The sequence below is a fragment of the Microtus oregoni genome, unplaced genomic scaffold, assembly GCF_018167655.1.
Source record: "Microtus oregoni isolate MIOR12 unplaced genomic scaffold, Mior012 000002F_ref0000024, whole genome shotgun sequence".
Classification (NCBI taxonomy): Eukaryota; Metazoa; Chordata; class Mammalia; order Rodentia; family Cricetidae; genus Microtus; species Microtus oregoni.
In genome coordinates, this window is record NW_024543061.1 from 89,226,342 (window position 1) to 89,251,807 (window position 25,466).

At 39.7% G+C, this 25,466-nt stretch overlaps 1 protein-coding gene across 5 annotated transcripts in view; it reads left to right on the forward strand.

The window, feature by feature from the left end:
- Positions 1-3,592: 3,592 nt before the first annotated feature.
- Bicd1 (BICD cargo adaptor 1) overlaps positions 3,593-25,466 on the forward strand; it is a 152,373-nt gene continuing 130,499 nt past the window's right edge. For all 5 annotated transcript variants that reach the window (XM_041634486.1, XM_041634495.1, XM_041634461.1 and 2 more), the window contains exon 1: positions 3,593-4,162. In XM_041634486.1, the coding sequence (XP_041490420.1) occupies positions 3,950-4,162 (213 nt within the window). In that variant the 5' untranslated portion in view covers positions 3,593-3,949. The remainder of the gene's footprint in view (positions 4,163-25,466) is intronic.

Sequence of the window (25,466 nt, forward strand, 5' to 3'; positions counted from 1 at the left end):
TTTAATTGGGTGGCTTACAACTCAGAGTTTCAGTCCATAATCATCATGGTGGGACATGGCAGGGTGTAGCCAGACATGGTGCTGGAGAGGTAGCTAAGAGTTCTACATCTTATGCAGGCAACAGGAAGTGGTCTCACTGGATGTGGCATGAGCATATATGAGACCTCAAAGCCTACCTCTATAGTGACACACTTCCTCCAACAAGACCACACCCACTCCAACAAAGCCATACTTCTAATAGTGCCAGTCCCTTTGGGACTGTAGTCTCTCAAACCACTATAGGTTTACTACAGAAGAAAAAAATCAATGAGCTAGAAGATTGTCTTCTGAGAAAATAAATGAGCATGAGAATTTTAAATTGTCAATAGTGGTAGTACATGCCTGTAATCACTGCCTCAGCTTGGGCTACACAGTCTTTTCTAGGTCAACCTGGGCAAAATTCTGCTTCAAAAAACAAAAAAAGATGGGGGCTAGAGAGATAGTTCAGCAATTAAGAGTATTTTATGTTTTTGCAGAAGATCTGGGTTTGGTTACTAGTACCCACATGCTGGATTACCATCATCCTGAACTCTAGTTTTAGGGTATTCATCACCTTCTTATGACTTCTGCTGGCACCAGGCACACATGTAGTGCACATACATAATGCAGTCAGAAAACCCACATACATAAAAATCTCTAAATATAAATCAGTGTAACACATGGCTTCAGCATGGCATAGAAATCCAATTCTGACAAAAGTTTCTTCACTGAAAACTACTGAGAAAGGCTTGCCACTGAAATTGGACCTGATAGAAGAATTTTGTACATGTAGACACATACAAGACCCTCTTTATCTTCTCTGTGGCCAACATAAGGAACAGCAAACTGAAGGACATCTGAAATGCTTAGAATCACAGCCAGATTTTCTTTGGCAAAATCATGGTGATGATTATGGGTTTATGTTGAGTAAGTGCTACCAAGTCAGCAAGAAGTTGAGGGGTGGAATTGGTCTCATCATTGACTCCACCAAGGAGGAGATGAATGAGTGGTTCAAAAAGTATATGGAAATAGAGTTTGCCTGAGATGGGAACAAAGTAGCTTTTACTGTGGGCCTGGATCCAATGTGGCTAGAGCAGCATCCCCTCCCCTCCACAAAGTCATAGCTGAGGCAGCTGGGTCAGTCCATTGCCCTTAAGAGGGATGTGTCAACCCCACATCTAACTAAAAGGTGTGCAAGGAGGGTGATGCAGACCCCAGGACAGTCCCCTGTCCCAATGTTTACTGGGTATGAGATGTCTTAATTCAAAGTGGCCATCAAATATAGGATGTATAGTCAGAAAATTTCCAGTGGATAAACCATTACCTGCCACAGAGTTCACTTGAGTCTAAAGAAGATCCCAAAGAGGATGATCATAGTTGACTTGGGGACTCAGGACTGAAGTCTTCCCATTTATTCTGTTTTCACTGGACCATTCAGGGCTGCTGCCACCCCTATGTAGGGAATAGTTATTTACTTCGCTGCATATGAAGAGAAGAGAGGATGATGGGAAATGACTGTGCTTCTATAAAGAATAAAATTTTGTTTGTAGGGTGTCTCTGTACAGCAAGAGGAAAAATAAAGAGAGAATTTTTGATGTTATGTAGAAGACAAAATAAACAAGATGAAGAAATGTAATTCTGCATGTATAAATTTATCACACTGTACTCCATAAATACATACAAGTATTACATGTTAACAAAAAAGAAGAAATAGAAAAAAACAAACAAACAAAAAAAACCCCAATCCTAACTTAAACTGAGTCCTTGGATAATACAGTACCTTCCTCGTAGGAGAGTGGTAAGGATGTGTCTATGGCTAAGAAACAGCCCAGCAATCATAGAGAATGTGTGGGCCACTGATTTTGGAGACATAACCATCTTTCAGCACCAATAAGCTGGAGATAGTATTTTCTACACCAGAGTTATTAGGATGTATGTAAAACACTTTGAAGCGTGCATGAGCCACAATTTCAAAATCTTTTTTTCTTATTGACATGGTGTATTTTTGCTTAGTAGAATATTCTAAATACCTACAAAAAGAAATTAAAGATTTGTTCCCTTTACTGAAGAATCCACATAGTGAAGCCTTTCTAGGATTATCTCGAAGAAATACAGTAGCCAGAAAACTGGTCCTCAACTGTCTTAATGTCGCGATCCTTTAATCCAGTTCTTCATGTTGTGGTGACCCCAAGTCATAAAATTATTTTCGCTGCTACTTCATAACTGTAATTTTTCTACTGTAAATGAATCGTAATTTAAATATTTGATACGAGGATATCTGAAAAGCGACCCCTGTGAAAGGGTCGGCGACTCACAGGTTGAGAACCGCTAGCCTAGAGGCATGCTGAACTCATGCAGGTGCTGTGGAGCGATTCCCTCCCAGATAAAATAGTTCATCTTAACAGAAGCTCAAGACACAGGAAAAGAGAAGTAAAACACTGCATCCTTGGAGGCTCTTAAACTCAGGAAGTAAACATCTCAAAGGCTTTGGGAGATTCCTGAAACTGACCAGATTCACTCCCTCCCCAAGCTGGCTGAGAGACGGTTCAGACAGACTTAGTTATCCAGAAGAGATACAGATCACCCGAGTTATCTGAAAGAGACAATGTTCAACCTGTTGAGCTTTCTGCAAGCTGTGCAGTGTTGTGCACGTTTTCTTCTATGAGCTGTCAACACTGCTGGGGTGGGCTTTGGTGATGTAGCTATTTTTCAGTCATTTCTGCTCCTGTAAATAACCCAAATTTCTGTAAATATAATTCCAATAAAATCCATTGGTTCACCAAGTTGGGATTTTGGTGGTAGCCTTACTTTGGCCTCTGGGGGTGAGTAGATATTTGTTTACATCCCCCACCCCCACCAGAAATAGTGTTACATCACAGCAGGCTACAGTGGTAGACAAAGCTTCTGGGCTGAACTAAGTGCACAGAAGCTTGGGCTGGGTTAAGCAGTCCTTAGTGATGTTTGTACTGAGGTGAGAGGACAGTAAAGTTCTTTGGCAGAGTGTTAGGTTGATTAGACCAAATTAGAAAGAGACAAAGGAGGAAGTGCTCCTAAAATAAATCTATCAAGCTTCGGAAAAGCACGTCCCTTTAGGCATTGAGAGCTGAGAGCCCACGGCACAAGCTCTGTTTGTTTTTTTGGGCCCACTGCACTCCGGGGGAACTCCGAATTCCTACCCCAGCAAAGTCAGCCTGATGCAGGCTTTCTCAGTGCTCTGCTCTCTCAGGCTCCACCCTTCCCAACTGGTCCCTCTTCAGCTGCCCTGCCTTCCTCAGCCTAGCACCTTTCCTCAGCTGTGCCCCCACTCCCTAGTGCACCTCCTTCACCTCCTCAGCCTCTACTTCTTCTCAAGCCACCCCTTTCTCCTCAGCCGGTTTCCCTCTCCTCTGCCCTCATCCGTCCTTAGTCTCCCATCCTTCCTCAGCTAGTTCTGGGTTCCTCTTCCCTCACATCTCCTCAGCGGTCCTCTCTGCGAGACGCACACGGGCTTTGGATTTGCTCCTCCCCTTCCCTACCTCCCCGCCTCCTGCGTGGCCGGGGAGGGAGCCGGCCAGCCAGAGTCCGCATCCCCGGTTGCGGCAGGGCCCAGTGAGCAGGTGGAGCTCAGCCTCCCGCGGAGCATTGGGCGGTGGACCGCAGTGTCGAGGCCCGAGACATGGCGGCCACGCGCCTCTGAGGCCGCAGAGCCAGAGCCTGACGATGCAGCTTGGCTGCTGACTGCCCGGGCGCGTGGCCCCGAGGATCCTCGCTGCGGTCATCACTCTGCAGTCTTCATGGTGTATTCCTCCTCAGCGCTTCCGGCCGTGTAGCAGCCGCTGCCGGCCGGGCCTCGGGGCACTCTGCCTATTCATCAGGCACTTTGCATCTTCACCTCCATTCCCATTTGCTTTCCTTCCCCCTTCTGCTTCACATCTGTCTCCGCCACCCCGCTATGGCCGCAGAAGAGGCGCTGCAAACGGTAGACCACTATAAGACTGAAATAGAGAGGCTGACCAAGGAGCTCTCAGAGACCACCCACGAGAAGATCCAGGCTGCTGAGTATGGACTGGTGGTGCTGGAGGAGAAACTGACTCTCAAGCAACAGTATGACGAGCTGGAGGCCGAGTATGACGGCCTCAAACAAGAGCTGGAGCAGCTCAAAGAGGTGAGCTGTCTGTCTCCTATCCCCCTCTCCCGGTCTGACGTTTCTCAGCGCCAAGCATTATTGTAGAGGAGTCAGAAGGGATATGGCCAGAAGGACTTCATCTTAGAGCCCTTTGTTGATAAAAGAGTATTGAAAGAGTCTATTGTTTTCATCAATAGAAAAATTGCCCAAGAAATGAATGCATAAGCTGGAATGGGAAAATCCTTAGCTTGTGGGGGGTGGGGGTAGGGAGAGTCACAAGAGTCTTCAAGTATCAGCGCTGGCAGTTAACACTGAACTGGGTTGAAATGTGTAAATCAAACTTCTAAAACTGCTGTTATTTAAACCCAGTTATCAATGACCGTTGCATAATCCATCCAACTGACGAGGAGTTTTGTGTCTGAGAACCTACAATTTCAGGACTGTAGAATTTGGTACCTCAGCTGTCTGCTGAGTAACTGCTTCTTGGTGAAATAAGGTCTAGTTATTAGGACTCACCACCCCAGCATGATGCTGGCTTTAGTTCTTATTTATCCTGGGCAAAACAACTTTGCGAGGTGGGTTTGCTGCCCTTAATTTCACCTCTGAGCCAGGCTGAGCTATGCTTACGTTTTATGGAAGGTATATCGAGACTGAGAAAAATTAAACTCACCTCCAAATAGTGTGAAAGAAGGGTATATGTAAAATATATGAATATCCGTGCCTTCTCTGTCAAATATGGCCTTTCAAGTTGAAATGACTGAGTTTATAAAATTCAGAATATCACCAATGTTCTGTGAATAACATTTTTCTATTTTTATGTTTTTCTTCTTTTAAATACTAATGTACTGAAAGAAAATAGTGAATATGTATTTATGTCCAACCAAGCACTCATAAGGATTATCTGTATTATTTAAGGCACTGGGAGTAGCAAGTAATCAAATATAAATGTTAATGCACATATACACTGCTTACCTGTGTGACAATTCTTTATTTTTAGGTGCATACTAACATTTTTAATGTTAGGTATATCGTAATACAGATGCAGAAATACTTTTCATATAATTTGTTTATTTTAGGGAAAGAGAAGGTCCTGTTTTGTGTTGTTACAATTAAAATACATGAGTTGACATTCTAATCAATTTGTCTTCTAATTCATAAATAATACAGATTTATACCTTCAATTATGCTATTTTATTCAGCTGCTTAGATACCAAAAAAGATGTAAATAGATATGGTTGAAAAATCATAGATGAAAATATAATTTTTGTATATCAGGCTATAAATTCTAGTTCATGCTTTTCTTGCCATATTTATATTTGGTTTAAATGGTATCTGTATTTACTTATATTTTCTAAATTAAATTATGTCTTAGACTTACATGTTTAAATGTAGTGGTACTAAACCTTGGGAAGTCAGGAAAAAGATGATTATTGTAATTCTCAGAGATATTTCCATAATGTCTTATTTATCAACTGCACTTTGCCAAGGTGGAGAAATGTAAACAAATGTTAAGTCATCACTTTCTTGGTAGAAGAGGTGGACGTACGTGATGATTTAAAATATGGTTGTTAATAGGCCTTTCTTCTTTAGTTTAAAAACACTTTTAAGGCTATTTCTGTGTTGTATGTACTCAACATAGTATACCTTAATATGGTTGTCTTTTGTCTATAGTAGACAAAGAATTCTTAAGGGAATAAATTTGTTTATTTATTCATTTGAAGACGATAGATAAAATTGCATGTATTTATCACATATAATATTGTGTTTTGCGGTTATACATGTTATGACTTAATCGAGCTAATATATTACTTCATGTAATTATTGTTTTTTGTGATAACCCAACACCCACTCTATATTTTTAAAAAGTGAATATATTGGCATTATAGTCATCCTGCTGCACAGAGAATTTCTTAAACTCATTCCTCCTGTCTAGCTGTAAAAATGCATCTTTTCACCAACCTCTTTCTTTTAAGCAATCAACACCTCTGATAACTATCATTTACTTCTCTGATTCCTTATATGAATGAGATAATGAAATTTTTGTTCTTCTGTGCCTTGCTTATTTAATCTAATATAATTAAGTCTTTAAAATAGAACTTAGCATATAGGTATAAGAATAAATATTTTATAAAAATCAATTTGTATTAGAAGTCACACGTTTACCAAGTGTTTGGAAGTCAGTATTGCTTAGTGTCAGATAAAGACTGAGAAAATTGAAGAGTGTAAGAAGTGACCACCTATATTAGTCTCATTGACAGTAAAGAGAAAAAAAAGGGAAAATGTTTTATAAGATTAAAGAAGTTTCTTAGCATACAGTAATACAAATACCAACTGTATTTATTAGAATAAAATTTTAAGGAATAAAATTATAAATTTGTCAAATGACACTCATTTTCATTGTATTTTGATTAACATTTGGTATAAAGAAAACAATGAAGATTCTTAGTAAGCAGGATTATAGCTATACAAAACTATATTTGAGATGGTAAAATAATTGTTATTAATTGATAATAAGACTTGTTTTTATCGTTTAAATATGTTTTATTTTAGTTGAGAGCATTACCTAAATGAGCCAAGTCAGTCTTAAATACAAATACAAAAACAAATAAACAAAAATAATTGTGCAAACCAAGATATTCTGATGATGATGTCATATAGGAGCCTTTTAGTGGGTGTGTGTGTGTAGGTCAGAGGACATCCAAATATTACTCCTTAGACAACTTGTTTTTTGAGACAGTATCTCTCATTGGCCTGAAACTCACCAAGTATGCTAGGTTGGGTGGTCATTGAACCCTAGGGAACCACATGTATTTGCCTCCCCACTGCTGAGGTTACAAGTGTTAGGTGTTCCTCTTTTAATTAGTTGATTAATTATTATTATTTTTTATTTTTTCTTACCAATCTCAGTTTTCACTCCCTCCATTCCTCCCACTCCCTCTATCCCCCACTCCACCTCCCCCATTCACTCCTCAGAGAGGGTAAGGATTCCCATGGCGAGTCTACAAAGTCTAGCACATTGCTTTGAGGCAGGACCAAGGCCCTCCCCTCCTATAACTAGGAGAATGGGTTCCAAAAAGCAAGTACAAGCAGTAGGGATAAATCCTGTCTCTGTCAGTGGCCTCACAGTCTGCCCCAGCCATACAACAGTCACCACATTCAGAGGGCCTAGTTTGGTCCTATGCTAGTTCTTGCCCTTCTCCTTCCCCCTCTCATTTACCCCACTGTTAGGCTAGAGTAGGTGAGCTCCCATTAGCTCAGGTAAGCTGTTTCAGTGGGTATCTCCATCGTGGTCTTGATTCTTTCCAAGCTAGGGTTTTTTTTTTTTTTTTTTTTTTCCTTCCTGAGACAGGTTTTCCCTGTAGCTTTGGAGTCAGCTGGAACTAGCTCTTGTACACCAGGCTGGCCTCGAACTCACCAAGCTCTGCCTACCTCTACCTCCCTCCCGCTGGGATTAAAGGCACCACCATGGCCTGGCTCATGCTAGGGTTTTTAAAGCATCAGATTTAGGTCCCAATGCTTATACAGTAGGTATTTTACCAACTAAGCTGTTTCTCAACCCTGGAAATGATTGTTTTAAAACATTCTCTCTGGGGAAGGAGCAAGATGGCTTAGAAGGGAAGGGCTTTTGTTTGAATATGAGTTTGATTACTCTCCCTTCACTCTGCTTCTACATGGTGGAGGAAGAGAGCCCACTCTTGCAAGCTGTCTTCTTATCTCCACATGAGTGCTAAACACACACACACACACACACACACACACACACACACGATGTAATAAATTTTTTTGAGTGCACTGATTATTCAAAAGGAATTTTTGTTCATTATCAGTAAAATATAGCAAACAATATTGCTGCACTGTTAAAATGGTTTAGTGGATAAAGGCATGTTCACCAATCCTGAGGACCCACATAGTGGAAGCAGACAATCATTTCCTGCAAGTTGTCCTCTGATCTCTACACACATGTACATATGTACACACACATAATGAATAAATAAATAAATAAAATAATATTAATGCATTATGACTTTGGAAAGCCAAGCATTAAAAACATCTTTGACTTATTTCTGGAATGCTTAAACAAATATGGTTCATTGAAAAGTACCTGGGGTGGGAATGACAACAGAAAAGTACAGTATTAAGTCCAAGTGGGGCAGTAGTAAATTTTGGTTGAGCAAAGGGGCTCAGTTTTTGCAGACTGTCTTCATTTCCAGGCTAGGTGCTGGTGTGACGATAATGCAAGGAAGCAACACACACATGCACACACAGAAAAGAAAAAAAAACTCAACTAATATAAATGTACATTCTCGAAATTACAAGTAGCCTAAAAAACAATCACTTTCAATTAAATCTCTTTTTCAACACAGTTGCTCAAATATGCAGCAACTCTTTTTATTTCAACTCAAGATTTCATCTTTGGAAAAGCTAATTTCTCAAATTTCATTTAGACAAGATTTTATATTTTATTATCATGTTTTATAAACATGTATACAATCATAGTTTTGAAGACTTTCACCTCCAAATTTCTTGATTATGTTTTTTTACCCTAGTATACCTTAAATACATGCTGTATTTCAAGTTAGAGAATATAGTAATCGCTTGAGTGTTGAAATATGTGATAAAAGTCTTTCTCACACATGAAGTTGTGATTTTGAAGGAGATGGAATGTTAAAGGATAGAGAACCTTGCTATTAGAGCAGTTTATGATTTGGCTGGTGTTTTGGAGGCAGAGACAGATGGATCTCTGTGAGTTTGAGGTCAGTCTGGCCTACATAGCAAGTTCCAAAACAGCCAGGGCTACATGGAGAGACCCTGACTCAGAAACATAACAAATCAGCCCCCCACCCAAACAAAACAGTACTACAACAAAACCAGTTGATTATGTTAAAGGAGAAGATACGTGAAGTCATGTTCAGAAGATACAACAGGGAAAAGTCAGTAGCCACAACATGTCATAGGGATGGGGAGCCATTCAAAGTAAACAAAATAGTATTTAAGTATGTATGCTGTCTTACACCTTATCTCATTTAATCTCCACAGTAATTTAGAAGCTCCTTGCTAATTTTTACAAATAAAAAATAATAGAAAAAATAAAGCATTGATCTGTATAAAGCTCTGTTTAAGGTTAAATGCATTGCATATCTTGTTTCTAATTCTTTAACAATGCTTGTAGTGTACTAGACAGATACTACTCACATTGGATCTTAGATTAAGGGCCTTTAGAAGTCTACAAAACTAGTTTAGAAAGAAACCTACTTTCTTGGAAGGTAAAATGTATGGGCTAGAGCCACGCATGCAATTTAGAGGGTTGTTGTAGTAGTTATAGAAGGCGTAGTGAGGCAGACAGTGGTAGAGGGATTCACTTTATAATCTGACATGACTGCTCCGTGGTATTGAGAAGGCTTTATTGTAGGTAGGAAAGAGAGGACAGTAGAACCATCTGGAAGAGTCAAGCAGACTGGACATGGCCAGGACTATCTGAGATGAGAGAGAGAGAGAGAGAGAGAGAGAGAGAGAGAGAGAGAGAGAGAACGAACAGCAGGGCATAGAGGATCCAGACAGCATAGTGAGATTGGCAGTAACAATAGCCCAGGATAATGAGAATAGCTGGGTCATAAGAAGAGTGAGTACCTGGGAGCAGGAAAAGATCAGGAGACTGGTGTGGGGACATTTGAAATACGTAGTCAGTACTTGTGAGTAGGGACTGAGGGAGCCTAGAGGTTAGCATGGACCTTGATTATGGTGACAGGTGCCATATGTCCCTTTTGCCAGAGGTAAAGAAAATGACTCCTTTTGGTAGACTGAATGGGTTTCACAGTCTCCTGAGGGATGTTGGCTTTTATCTAACCCAGAAATCTTCCTGTAATTCAGATTGAGCTCATTTCTATTTATTTGGTCTGCTGTTTGGAGTTGGGGTAATTGCAGTTTCCTTTGGACCTGACACACAACTAAGAGCTATTTAGGAGGTAGGAGGAATGCAATGTTGGCTTTAGCAAGAGAGCAGAGGAGAATATTAAGGATGAATGGAATTTGGTTCCATTTACAAAGCAAGGTACTGTGGGGAATGCAGTTTTAGAGGGTTGAGTTTCAACCCACATTTCATGAGTTTTATTAATTCATGTTATTTTGTGAGTGGGTATTAGCTGTGTAACAAATTTAGTTATTCAACACTCAACTGAATGAGTTGTGTATTTGGTTGTCATTTAATTTAAATCTAATATCTAGGATATGGAATACATGAACAATTTAATAGTGTTTTGCTAGTTATATACATTTTGAATTAGAAGAAATTTAAATAAGACATATGTGCAAAAAATCTGACTAGGCTTAGTGAAACCATCATCCTAACTGAAAACTACTCCTCATTGCCCTCTTAAGGCTTTGAGGGGTAGGAACAACAAAATTGATCACCACTGACCGATTCTTGGAATTCGTCAATGCGTTGTTTTTGATACAAAGTCTCATGTAACCTAAGGTGGGTTAGACCTATGTAACTGAAGCTGGCTTTGTATATTTTATCCTCTTCTCTCTACCTCCAAAATGCTGGGAACACAACCTGTCCTTAGGTGCATTAGTACTGTTAATGTACTTTTTCCTTTTTGATCATGAGAGTTTGATTTTTTTTTTTTAAGAGCTGCAATGGCAATGGTTTAGATAAAAGCAAATACAACTTTGTTGGCTCCTTCTTGTCAACTTGACTGAGGTCTCCTACAAAGAGGGAGCCTTAGTTGAGGAATTGCCTCATCAGATTGCCCTCTGGGCATTTTTGTGGGACATTTTGTTTTCTTTTTGATTGGTGATTGATGTGGGAGGGCCCAGCTCACTGTTGGTGGTTATCCCTCCTGTATAGGTGGCCACGGTCTGTATAGGAAAGGAGACTGAGCAAACCAGTAAGCAGCATTCCTCCATGGTCTCTGCTTCAGTTACTGTCTCCCAGTTTTCTCCTTGGCTTCCTTGGATGATGAATTGTAGCCTGTAAGCTAAGTAAGCCATTTCTTCCCCAAATTGCTTTTGGTTATGGTGTTTATCACAGCAATAAAAAGTATACTAGCTTAACAATGTAGTACATTTTCTTTTACGTGTTCTCCCTTCTTATTGTCTTGCTCCTTTGGTAAATATTCTTTTGTATTTATTTTAAATGTCTTTGAATATATGATTCTATCTGTAGGATTTTGTTTTGTTCTTTGTTTTTCTGAAATCAAGTGTAAAGAATATAGTACTAATTAGGACAGACTGATAAGGTGGCTTAAATTCTGTCCTGATAGTTTGGATGGTAGTGAGAGAGGAAAGAAGTGCAGTTGTGTATGGAAGAAACTGGGGGGATTTGTTGGATGACTCCATAGTAGCCCTGTGTGTTGACATCAAGGGACTAGATGGATGGTTTTGTAGGTGAATTATTGGCGACTTTGCTTCTTTATCTCTTCAGCCGGTGATAGGAGTATGTGCATCAGCATAATGCCTGGCTGTTTTCCACAGCTGGAGAAGCCAGTTCTGCAGTGTGACCACATCCTGCTCACTCTGGATCTTGGTGTGAAGCCAGGATGATTCAGGCAGTTGGGCATTAGTACATTACCCCTTATTTGTTCTCTGGCAGTTTAGTTTTGAGGTAGACAACTGGGATCTTAACAGGCACTTCAGATCTAGTACAGCATCTCATAGGAGACAGGGAGAAGAGAGAAGAAAACATGAACATTTTAGCAAGTGTCTTAATGAAAGAACGACTATTGGTATTTTTTCTTCCTGGGATCTAATTACTTTATAAAATCCAGGTGATTGAAAAATTTCAAAATATTTACCAGCATTAAATTTCTGACCTGCTGTTTTAAGAGCTATCCAGTTTGCTTATTTGTCTGCCTAAACTTTCTTTTTCAAATTCATTCCACTTTTTCCAAAATATGAAAAATCTCACTTATTTGCATTTACTTTCACCCAGACGTCTTGGATTTCTTCTCAACTGTATTCTAATTTTCTTCCTGTCCATTTCGGCTCTGTGCATTCAGTTCTGGCCATGATATTGCACTGTTTGATCATTTGTACTCTTTCTCTCACCATTGTTTTTCCTAAAGTAAGAAATATCTCTTATATCAACACCTGGCCCATACACATTGCCCTCTCAACTCAATTTACTTTTCTAATCTTCCCTATTTTATTTTGGAACTGATTCATGGAATTTGTTATCATTGAAACACTTGCACCTGGCTTCATAGAAGGAAGCATTTAGTTGGCGACTTGTTCATAGTTTCAGAATGTTGGTCCATGATCATCATGTTGGGGAGCATGTTAGTTGGCAGGGAGGCATAGCACTAGCGCAGTAAATAGGGGTTTGCATGCTCATCCATGGAGAGAGAGAGAGAGAGAGAGAGAGAGAGAGAGAGAGAGAGAGAGAGGACTGGATCTAGCCTGGGCTTTTGAAACTTCAAAGCCTCTTCCCCACTAATGACACAGTTCCTACAATAAAGCCACATTTTCTAATCCTTCCCAAACAGTTCTACTAACTGGTGAAAAATGCATTCAAACACATGAGCCTATGGGGAGGGGGGTCATTTTCATTCAAAGCACCACAGGCCTCAAAACCATAATTAGATTTTTAGAGAATAGTCACAGTAAGTTATTTCAGAAAAACACAATGAAAGCAAAAGCAAATTTAGACAGATGTTTAGTTACTGCTACCAATTCCAATTTTAAAAAAATGTGATGCTAATGTGACTCAGAAATTTGAAAATGGGTATAAAAGAAGTGCTCTGATTAGATAGGTTATTACATAAAACTAAATGACAGTTTGTTCATTCATTCCTGCAGTAACATTAATATATTTAGTGTCTCTGCTGTGTGGAAGTTATAGATCTGGGTGTTGAAGATACAGTATAGAACAGTGAGAAAGCTCTGTGTTCATGGAGCTTGTGCTCTCTGTGTGAAGAAAGATGTCTTAGTTTGGGTTTTTATTGCTGTAAAGAGACACCACGACCATGGAAATGCTTATAAATGAAAACATTTAATTGGAGTGATTTACATACAGTTTCAGAGTGTCAGTCTGTTATCATGGTAGGAGCATTGTGGCATGCAGGCAGATGCGGTGCTGGAGAAGTAGAATGAGTCCTACATCTTGCAGGCAACAGGAAGCCGACTGAAAATCACGCTGAAGGAAGCTTGAGCAAGAGACCTCAAAGCCCTCCCTCATGGCGACACAATTCTGTAAGACCACACCTCCTAATTGTACATGAAATTTTCTATCCCACCCCGTTCCACAGCTGTTCATTCCCAAAAAACACACCGAGTCTTATAGTCATTATAAATTGTTTGGCCTATTGTTCAGGCTTATTAGTAACTACCTCTTACAACATAAATTAACCCATAATTCTTGTTTATGTTTAACCACATGACTTGGTACCTTTTCTCAGTAAGGCATTCTTATCTTGCTTCCTCTTCTTCTTGTTGGTGACTGCCTCTCTGCCTTCCCTCATCCTGGAATTTTCTTAATCTGGTCACCTACCTTGCTACTGGCCAATCACAATTTTATTAAAATAATACGAGGGACAAATTGTTACAGTGTACAAGAGCATTGTCCCACAGCACCTAATAGTGCCACTCCTTTTGGGGGCCATTTTCTTTCAGACTGCCACAAAAGACAATAATAAAAATGAACAAGAAAAATAGATAACATGTTAAATGGTCCTTAATGTTGTAGAGAAATAACAAAACAAGAATATGGCATGTAGAGTGGGCAAGGTTATTATGCCAGAGAAAGCTTCATTGGAAAAAACATGGCAAGGGAGTACATGATGGAGCTAGGGGTAAAAAGTAGATGAGGCCAGAAAGGGAATCAGGGTCAAACTATGTAGCAGTGTTTTATGATACTGTGATTTTGACTTTTGTTCTGAGTGAGACAGAGAACTTTTAGAGGATTTGGCCAGAGTTTCATTGTTCTGCACATTCTTATTTGCCCCAGTGGGACAACCTTGATATATATATATTAAACTCTTCTGAGAAACAAAGGATTTGGACTTTTTTGGTTTTTTTTCTTCCCTTCTCCTTTTCTCTCTCTTTCCCTCCCTTTCTCCTTCCCTCCCTCTCTCCCTTCCTGTCTTCTTTCCTTTCTTCCTTTTTCTCTTTTTCTTTCTTATCTTTTTTTTTTTTTTGAAACAGAAGTCTCACTGTGTTGCTTATGTTAGTCTTAAACCACTAAGCTTAAGTAATCCTCTTGCCTCAGCTTCTCAAGTAGCTGGGTTATAGTCATTTCCCAAGTGTAGGCTATCACGCTTGGCTTAAAAATGAGTTTTAATAAAGCCAGTAGTCCATGAAGTATGCTCTTTCTCTTCTTCATCCACAATGCAACTGTTTATTAAGTATTTATGATACTGCATTGAATTAGACTTGGAAAACTGGATAAAGTTTTAAAATAGCAAGTTATTTTTAAAAAAGAGTTTGTTTTTAAAATACTCACTTTACTAGGTTAAACCAACTGACTAGAAAGCCGTTGTGCTGACTTATCTGGTTCCTTGTACCTAAATTTGCACCCAGTCTCTGCCCTTTTATTCTGAGTAATAAAATCCTAGGCTAGTGAAGGGTTCAAAGACAGTCTCAGCATGTATCACTGGTTCTGTGATTGATATAACTGGTATTCTGGAATGCTGGCCATTCATTCTTTCACTCTTTCATTTGCCTGTTAAGTATTTTGAGAGCATAGCTCTATGTTAAGCATTTTTCTATGTATAAGAAAATAAAGTCTTGGAGCTAGAGAGATGGCTCATCAGTTAAAAGTACTTGCTGCTCTTGTGGAGAGCCTGGGCTTGTTTTCCCACACCCACATGGCAACTCACAATTGCCTGTAACTCTAGTTCATAGGAATCTGATACCGTCTGACATCTGCAGGCTCCTGCATGCACATGGTACACACACACACACACACACACACACACACACACAATATTCTTTTCAAAGAGAAAACAAGGTCTTTATTTTTAAGTTATTTATTGCTGGTAGCTACACAGAGAGAAAAAAACCCCTGATAATAACATTCACAGGAAAGATCATGGAACTTTTTTTATCTCAGCAAACTGTATTTGAATTCCTTTAGTAGCTCTGTGATTCCAAAGTAATACTTCAAACTCTGTGACCTATCCCATCCTCAAATGTAAGGAAGATAGTGACTGGGTGGTAGAGAAAAATTCATGTGAAGCACCCGATAAATGATGAATATGATGATATAATAATAATAATTCATGGTAAGATAATAGAATAACTGGGCTTGAAAGGATAGAGGTCAACCCAGAGGAATCAGAGAAACGGTTTTAAGGCAGCTTTGAAGAGCGAGTAGGGATTTTTCTGAGAGAAGAGTGCACTCTTCCAGGAACAGGAAATAGCCTACAAAGGAAGAGAGCCTGGGGCAATTGCACCTTGTCACCATCTGTGCTGTTGCAGGGGACAGTGGATTAAAAATGGAGTGTGAGATGAGACATGGCACTGGAGAGATGATTATGGCCAGCGGTAAAGGCCCCTTCAGTCAGTTCTTGCTAGGTAATGCCTCATCATAGCTGATTTATAAGGAAGTTGGCCACAGGAAGGCTCCCTTAGTGGTAGCAGATCTGGGGACAACAGCAGAAGAATCTCCCCTGTGGTAGTTTGAATGTTAACTGGCTACCATAATTTCATAGGGAGTGGCACTAATAGGAGGTGTGGCCTTGTTTGTTGGAGTAGGTATAGTATTGTTGGAGGAAGTGTGTCTCCGTGGAGACAGGCTTTGGGGTCTCATATATGCTTGATACTGCCCATCGTCTCTGTCCACTTTCTGTTGTCTGTACGAGGTAGGACTTTCAGCTACTTCTTCAGCAGTCACACCGTGATGATAATGGACTGAACCTCTGAATTGTGAGTGAGCCATTCCAATTAAATGTTTTCCATTATAAGAGTTGCTTAGATCATGGTGTCTCTTCACAGCAATAGAAACCCTAATTAAGACATCCCCCTAAGAAGGAGTCTGGACATAGCTGCTACACTAATTCTTCTGATGTATTTTAGTTTTATATATATATCAGGAGCTCCTGTAAATTAGAAAGTGGCAGCTACTGCCTCACTCTTGTGATGGTGTATTAGGGCATTTTGAATTTTTCATTACTTCTTTGTGCTAAGTAAATGTGAACATTTTATAATGTAAAACTAACTTCTGTGTCTGTGGATATACAGCTCAGCAGCAGTGCTTGCCTAGCATATGTGAGACCCTGGGTTCTATTCTCAGTATAGCAAGAAGCAAACCAAACCAAAACAAAGAAGTTAAAGCAATGCCATTGCAAAAATGGCAACTTGACATAGGAAAGAGCAACCAGAGATAATGGTTACTTGAAGATTAAAGAAATCTCCTTAATCTTAAATAAGAAAAATTATTCTAGATATTTGTTCATTCCACCCTTGGTGACTAACCATTATATCCTAGATACTGTTAGGTATTGTGGGAACATTATTTCTTGTCTTTGGAAAGTTGATTAAACAAATTATTTGATCCTATGGAAGAGCAGTTCATACCCTTAACTGCTGAGCTGTCTCTCCAGCCTCCCCGGAGAGTTGATTTTTGACAGAGGAACAAAAGTAACAAAAGAGTAGGCAATAAATAATTTTGTATAGGGATGTGCACTAAAAACAAAGGAAAGCAGGATTATGGAGTAATATATCTAGTAGAAGCTAGTAGAGGAGGTGACACTAGAAATGAGAGTCAGTCAAAACTTTCTTGAGGAATGACATTTAAGGTGAGTCTGAGGTGATGAGAATTAACAAGCCAAAAAGAAATTGTCCTGGACTGAAAGTACCAGCAAATGTAGAACTCATTAGTGGGAACAAGTTTTGTATTTGTGAACATAGCACAGCTTTATTAGCATTTGAGATGCAATGTAACCATATTTTGTTTGTGATCTAACAAATAAAGCTTGCCTGTAGGTCAAAGAAGCAGAGCAATCAACCACTGGAGAGTTCTTACCTCTACAAATGCTCAGACTGAATAGGCAAGATCCTGTTTCTACAAATCCTCAGACTGAAGGCCCAGAATGCATTTCAGACTGAATCCTCAGACTGCATCTGAGCTCTTGTCTCTTCCTGCCTTATATTCCTCTCTCTGTCCAGCCATATCACTCCTGTCTCCACCTCCCTAGTGCTGGGATTAAAGACACGTGATCCCAAGTGCTGGGATCACCTTTGTGTGAGTTCTGTTTTTCTTGTAGACAGGTTCAATCTCACGTAGTCCAGAGTGGCCTTGAACTCAGAGATCCGTCTGCCTCTGTCTCCTGAGTGCAGGGATTAAAGATGTGTGCCACCACTCTCTGGCCTCTGTGGCTTACTAGTGACTTAGCTCTGTACTCTGATCTTCAGGGAAGCTTTATTTGTTAGATACAAACAAAATATCACTAGAATGCAATGATTCTGTATAGTATAGAATTGAACTGTGCATTTTGATTCTCTGTGGGATGGTTATGTATCCCAATTTTGATACTTTGTTTTTAAAAGGAATTTAAAAATGAGTCTTCCAAAACACATAATTAGAAAGGGTTCATCAATTTCATAGAAAAATAAGCATCCACCATACAAGACTGTACCTATCAACATTTCATCATGATTAGAGGAGGAGCTCATAAGCAAGCCCCCATCCATGTCTCAGGAGTTATAGGCAGTTAATGGGTACTGAGGCAGGGGAAGTCTTATTCCTCAGTGGTGTAGTCACTGATAAATTGCCCTTGTTCAAATAAATAGTTTCCTACCCATGCGCAGGTAGGTATTCAAACACATACACATACACCACATGAGTGTAGGAAAGTAAGGAGACTTGCTGGGAAGAAGGCCTTTGATGGGAGGGGAAATAAGAGAGGATAATGGGAGGAGACTATGATCCGTACATTCTATGTGTGTGTGTGTGTGTGTGTGTGTGTGTGTGTGTGTGTATGTATGATCTTGTGAAAGAATGAGTTTAAAAAAGCATCATTATATAGTTGTAGTATCTCTCATGAAATTTATTGACTACCTTTCATGAAATACTTTGAGTGTGAAACAATAGTTTTTGTTCCTATCACAAAGCCCAAATGTTGTCGTTTTTCTTTCTATAAAGTCAAACAAACTAACCAGGCATATTCTTTTAACATTCTCTGAAAATAGTCCCATCCTGATACTAAAGTGGATGTCAGAATTTTTTTTAAGACAAAAGGTTATTATTTATAGGATGTAATGGGTACACTCTAGATTAGGAATATGCAGACTAGAATATAAATATATCCCGAAGCTAGAGTTAAAGTAAAATATGAACTAATAGAAACAACACTTTAAAGTTGGGTGTGGTGGTATGTGCCTTTAATTCTAGCAGAGGTAGGTGGAGCTCAGTGAGCTCAAGGCCAACCTAGTTTACCTACTGAGTTCCAGGACAGCAAGGGCTATGTAGAGAGACCTTGTCTCAGAAACAAACAAAATGACAAGACAAAACAAACACAGGAATAAAATAACACTTTACTCTTTCTTTCCTGTGAAAAGATTTTAATGACTTGCTTGCATTGCTAGATCCTGTGGTAATCTTCAGAGGCTAAGGGGACAGATATTTTGGTCTGGGTAAGAACTCGATGTTTTGTTTTCATTAGCAGAAACATTGATTATTAATGTCTTTTAAATATTGGCTTATTGATTCTGGAATATTATGTTCTGGTGTCCTCATCCTGGGGCCAATGGGTTGTGGATTTAAGGATAGGGGACTGAATATGAAGAAGAGCCATCCATAGAGACTTAAAAGCAAGAGTGAGTTAGAAGCTGCATGATCAGAGCCTTCCCTGTTGGCTCATTGTAACATTGAGGCAGAAGCCAAAATGCCACTTGTTAGAGAGTGAAGGAAGTGAGTCAGAAACTTGATAGATTTTGGGAAAGATGATGTCTAAATTACTTTTAGCACTATGACTGTCATTAAGTGCATTTATTTCCTTTATAACTTAGAATAAATTTCTGATAACAACATGTGCATCAATTTTATAGTTTGCTGTTAAATTTCACAAGTGAAGTATCACAGTAATAAATGGCTGCTCCAGCAAGCTTCAGATCACAGACTGCAGACTGATGTCACAGGGCCAGAATGGTGGTCGAGAAACACATGATTTGAATTAGGGAGTTCACATTCAGTGCTGCTTAGGAAGTATATTGTTACCATTCTAGTTGCTGTGACAAAAGTAACTTGAAGAAGTTTGTGTTTTGTTTTTTGCTCATAGTTTGAGGGAACACAGTCCATGGTGATAGGAAAAGTAAAGAGGTAAGGCCTTAGCCAAAGTTGGTTGCTCCAACGTTGCAAATGAGACTTTGGGTGATTGCCCAAGTAACCAGTTGCCTCTGTCATTTACTGCATATTTTGGAAGCTGCTTGATTGCACTTCCTGCAAGTGATGTTATCTCCCTTCTCAGGCTGAAGACTAGATAGTTGTAGTTACTTTCCTCTTATGACTTAGCCAAGCCAGTTCTAATACAAGGCTTAGACTCCTTAGGATAGAATAATTATTGAAACATTTAGCATATGTTTTTTGCTTAATATTGTTTATGCTGGTTGTAATTCTGATTTTTATACTTGATATCAGTTCTTACTGCAAATAGCTTTGTATTGGGTTTGGAACACTCTTTATTTAGACAAAAGTGAGAGGTGATGGGGAATCTACTTCAGCCAATGGCTTTTGAGAGGCTGGACCAGGTTGGGTGTGGCCTTGGGTACCAAAAACATGTGGACTTGCCCACGCACCCCCCTCCCACCTGGATGCTGGATTCCATTCCTGTTCTCCGTTGTGATCTGTGCATTCCCCTTTAAATAAAGAACCCCTTATTATACCCTATTTGGACCTAGTGTGGGATTATTTTATTCGTGTTTCCCCATCTGGTGTGTTTCCCTTCAGAGGTGGGAGTGTGAGGATGTTGGTCACATTGCATCTGCAGTCATGAGGCAGAGAAAGATGTGCAGGTGCTCAGCTCAGTCAGATTTCCCAGCCTATGGGATGGTGTTGCCCATATATTCAGGGTGGACACACCCTCTTCAGTTAGTTAAACCTCTCTGGAAACTTCACAGACATGCCCAGAGATGTGTCTCCTAGGTTACTACAAATCCAGTCAAGTTGACATGAATATTAAACATTATAGGAGGTGACCCTCTGTGGTCTCCTTGGAGCCCAAAGCAATTGTAATGTTCCACTATTCTGTGATTACTGAATTTTATGTGTTTTTTATCCTATTCAACTTTGCATTATTAAGTATGAGCACAACATCCTGATTAATAATGAATTGCTAGACAAAGAGAAAAGGGAGATGTTTGGGCATTTCTTGTCTTCTCTTTTCACAGGTCCTCAATCTCCTTATATAACCTTTCTAGAAGGACATCTGTCTATACCACCTTTGAGCTAGGCCTGATTGTTTTTAAGAAATAAGGAGGTAGTTCTTTGCTAAGCACCGAGGTTTTTTTTTTTTTTTGGAACATTTAATTAGCGTTGTGTATATCTTCTTAAATAGCTATTAGTATGTGGAGCTAAAACATTGGATCAACATGAATCTGGTTTTCACCAACTTTGCGTTTTTTAAAGTGAATATTGCTATTTATTTACTATTTATTTATTTATTGACAGGGTTTCTCTGTGTAGTCCTGGCTGACCTAGAACTCACTCTGTAACTCAGGCTGGCCTCGAACTCAGAGCTCCACCTTCCTTTGCCTCTGGAGTACTGGGATTAAAGTGTGTGTCACCACTGCCTGATTATTTTTATAATTCAATGTACTATACTCAGCTATTTCTTGTCACAATTCATTACTCAAAACATAGTTTTTCAAGAAGAAAAAGAATGAATAGAATAGCTGTGGGTAGCTCATTTTTATAATTTTAGTTTTCAAAAGACGGAGGCAGAATGTCAAGAATCTGAGGCCAGCCTGGGCTGCATAGTTATATTCTACGTTAAGCAAACAAATATCTGTGATAAGAAGATCTCTTTCCTCTTAAATTAGCCAACTAATAAAAGGAATAACAAGGTAAGTCATAAGCATAACAAATGTTCTATTGGAAGACCTGATTTTGTTATCTGCAGCACACAAGCCTTTGACATTCAGTATCAGTATGTGACTTTTATGTATCAACAACAGCAATAAAATGAGGCTTAACTGTATGTATTGATTGTATAGGCTCCCCCCCCCCCCTTTTTTTTTGAGACAAGATATTCCTATATAGCCAAGGCTGGCCTCAAACTTTTGCCTTAACTTTTTAAGCACTGGGGTGGATTATTATGATACCACCCTAACTTAATTTTTAAAAAATGTTGCCTTGCAGTCTGGCTATAGAATGTACTCTTTAACTTTTAACAAGAGCTGGGTTTTAGTTCAGATTTCCTGTTTACTGGGTAGGAGAACAAGCTATACATCAAAATTGTAGAACAGCTAAATTGTGTTCTCCACTTAGCACATATCAGCTATTGGGCTGAGTGCGTGCTATGCCCTAAGGCACCACCCTTAGCAGCATATGAAAACAGGTATTACTATCCCCTCTCCAACACACATGTTAAGACAGGGACTCACTATGTAGCTCTGGCTGTCCTGGAACTCACAGAGGTCTGTTTGCTTCTGTCCCCCAAGTGTTGGGATTAAAGGCATACACCGCTACAGTTTGAAAGTAGGTATTTTATTATTTACATTATATGGATGGAAAAATTGAAGCACAGATAGATCATTTAATCTGACTAGTTAGTGAGAAAACCAAAATTTGAGTCAAGCAGTGGTAAGTTAAAAACTTCTTTTTTTTTTTCCCTTTGGTTTTTCAAGACAGGGTTTCTCTGTGGTTTTGGAGCCTGTCCTGGAACTCGCTCTTGTAGACCAGGCTGGTCTCGAACTCACAGAGATCCGCCTGCCTCTGCCTCCCAAGTGCTGGGATTAAAGGCGTGCGCCACCAACGCCCGGCCCGTTTTTATTCTTTCTTGAGACAAACTTTCACTATGTAGCCTTCCCTAGCTTGTCCTGGAACTTGTTATATAGATCAACTCACAGAGATCTGTCAGTCTCTTTCCACGAGGAAAATAAAAACATCATTAACAACAATAATTAATTCAGGGGTAGGGTGGGATGAGGGTGGGTCCCCGGGGAGCAGAGAGGAGTGGGGTGGGGTGACTTGCTGGGTTTTAAAAAGAGAATTGTAGATCTGTGGAAGGGAGGGAGGGGGTGGGTCTGGGACTGTCTGAAAGTTTAGGACAGAGGGGAGGAGATTTGTTGGTGGCTTTGATATGCATTACGGGTATGTTAGTGGAGACCAAAGGAGCCTGGGGGTTCATGTGGGCCTTTGCTGTGTATTATAGGTATATGCTGATGGAGAACCGTATTCCTCATCTGCAGTAGTTGGCTGTAGGGAGAGATAAGAAGCGAAGACTTTACCTGGGTTTCTGAGGAATGTTTCATGAAGGCTTTTATCTCTCTGCTAGCAATACATTTGTTAAACCTGTGAGAATTCATCCTGAGCTGAGTTCAGACTGTCATTTTGGGCCATAGTCAGTAAATGGCACTGTCTTTTTTGGGGGTGGTGAGTGGGTTGGGAACTAACAAAATTATGTGTATGTGTGTGTTTCTTGTGTACATGTGTAAGGGTGCACATGGAAGTCAGAAGTATTGGAGCTTCTAGAACTAGAATTACAAGGGGTTGTGAACAAGCTGGCATGGATTTGATTCCATGTTGGTCCTATAGTTGTAGAAGAGCACTAAGTAGTTTTAACTGCTGAGCCTACATCCAGCCTTCATTTTCTTTAAATTGTTTCACAAGATGGAATTTCCAATATTACCTGATAACTATATCATCACTTTGTAATTCATGATCTTAATTGTCCATTTGTGCTGTGGTCCATGTGGTTGTTAAAGTAACTGCTTTAAAAAGATACTTTGTTCAGCTAGTCCGGATTTATCCCATGCTTTTTCAGACCTAGGCCAGCTGGCCTTGGTGAGATCCCAATAGAACATCCCCATTGTCTTAGTGTGTGGGTGCACCCCTCGTGGTCCTGAGTTCCTTGCTCGTGCTCCATCTCCTTCTGCTCCTGATTTGGACCTTGAGATTTCTGTCCGGTGCTCCCGTGTGAACATAGCGGACAATGAGGAATACTGAGAATTCAAGAACAATTGCAGTGGGTTTTTGATCCTACTGCACGTACTGGCTTTGTGGGAGCCTAGGCAGTTTGGATGCTCACCTTACGAGACCTGGATAGAGGTGGGCAGTCCTTGGGCTTCCCACAGGTCAGGGAACCCTGATTGCTCTTCGAGCAGATGAGGGGGAGGGGACTTGATCGGGGGAGGGGGAGGGAAATGGGAAGCGGTTGTGGGGACGAGGCAGAAATCCTTAATAAATAAATAAATTTAAAAAATAAAAAAAAATAAAAAGATACTTTGTTGGTGTGTTAGATTTCAGTGTATTATTCCTGTGTCTAAGGCCATTTTTTTTTAAAATGTGAGTTTGCTTTTTTGTTTGTTTGTTACTGTCTCTGAGTATTTTCAAGGCCGTGGTTTTGTTTATTTATTTCAAGGCACCGTAACATGTTGAAAAATACTCTAACAGTTCTTAAATAATTCTAGTTCCTGCTTCTAGCCTAGATGACAAGCTAGTTTAAACTTTTCTCTTGTCCCTTGTTCAGTCAAGGCTCAGTAAATACTTGGTGATTGGCTCTCCCCTTAAGGATAGCTTTCACAGTAGCATGTGATGCCATGGAGCTTATAAAAATACTGGTACCAGAAAACTTCTTGGGATGTGTCTATTTTCAGACTTCTCTGGAAGGTGTCATACTGCAGGAGAAGCTGCAGAGCCATCTGTGCCTGTATCTAGTCTGCAGTCTTGAGTACTGCCATTGAGATTCCCTGGCTGTGCTGTAATTAAATCAGCCACAGAAGCCCCTGTACTGAAGGCGGCCTCTTCCTGCTGGGTAGTGTTGCTGGCTTTGTATTATAGGCCATGTTATTGTGGCCTGGGTAATTATTTTCCTGCATGGGTCTGGATTTAACAGACGGATCCCTGGGTTTCCAGGAAGTATTGTGTTTCCTTGAAAATAAGTAGAGGAGGAATTCTTTCTTGAGATTATGAAAATATCTTAGACAAAAGGTTTTCCTTTTCTCATGTTCAAAACAATGCTAACACTTACGAGTACACTTCCAACGAGTGACTTGTTTTTCCAACTTCCTTTGCTCTGACAAAGATGGATTTTGTTTCCATAGCAGAGAAACTATAAGTGAAATGTTTCAGAATACATCTTGTGCTTGTTTAGGTGGCACTTGTGCTGATATCAGAATGAGACTCTCTTCTATACTTGACCTTTTGAAGTCTGTTATTACTTCTAGAATGTATAAGAGGCAGCATAGGATTAGAAATGTAAATTAAGGGACTGGGGAGATGCCTCAGTGGTTAAGGGCACTGGTTGTGCTTCCAGGGTACCCAGGTTTAATTCCTAGCATCCACAAGCAGCTCACAACTGCCTACAATTCTGTCTCAGGGTATTCATATCTTCCAGCCTCTTTGGTCACTAGGCATGCATATGGTGTACAGACATACATGCAGGCAAAACATTTATACATATAAGATAAAAAGAAAGATAAATTAAGGAAAATGCTGGAATTTACTTGTAGTATTCAATATTGTTGATCTCTATACAGAATATAGACATCTCTTATCTTTTAATTAAAAATGTTTTTTTTTGATTCAGTAGATAAAACATAGTATATCATAACTTTTAAATATGCCTAGTAAGGGAAAGGTCCTACGTTCATCCCCGGTACTGGAAAAATGTGTTGTAGTATGAGAAGATTTTTTTTTTCCTAAGTAAGCTATTGAGTAGTGTTTATAAGAATGAGTATATCCGCAAACAAAAAACAAAATGTTGAGTTTTAGTTTCAGGGTTAGGATGAGAGTGAATAAGATGTTAGGCTATTTTCTCATTCTCCTGGTGTGCCTGTTAGTTAAGTGTGTGCAGTTTGGGGATTTAGAGAAGCAGAAGTTAAGACATTAGTAGCTGCACCAGCCGCTTGATGTATGCCAGAGGAAATAAAATGCCTTTGTGATTACAGTCTTTCCACATAATTGAAATCATCCTCAGAGCATGCATAATTCCTTATCCCAGAGAGGAAAAGATCCTGGAGAATGCTACACTGAATATCTTACAGTTTTCTAGAAGCCTTTCAAACTCAGTTATCTGCTAACCTTTCAGTTCAGAGCCCTTTCTTTTGACTTTTCCTCTTTATTGTGGCTGAGTAGTTACATTTGGCTTCCTTCCTGTTAACATAAGGTGCTCCATCTGCCAGTTATCATGGAGGTTTAAAATGGAAACCAGACTAGTTTAACTACTGCTGTATGCCCACTTAATAA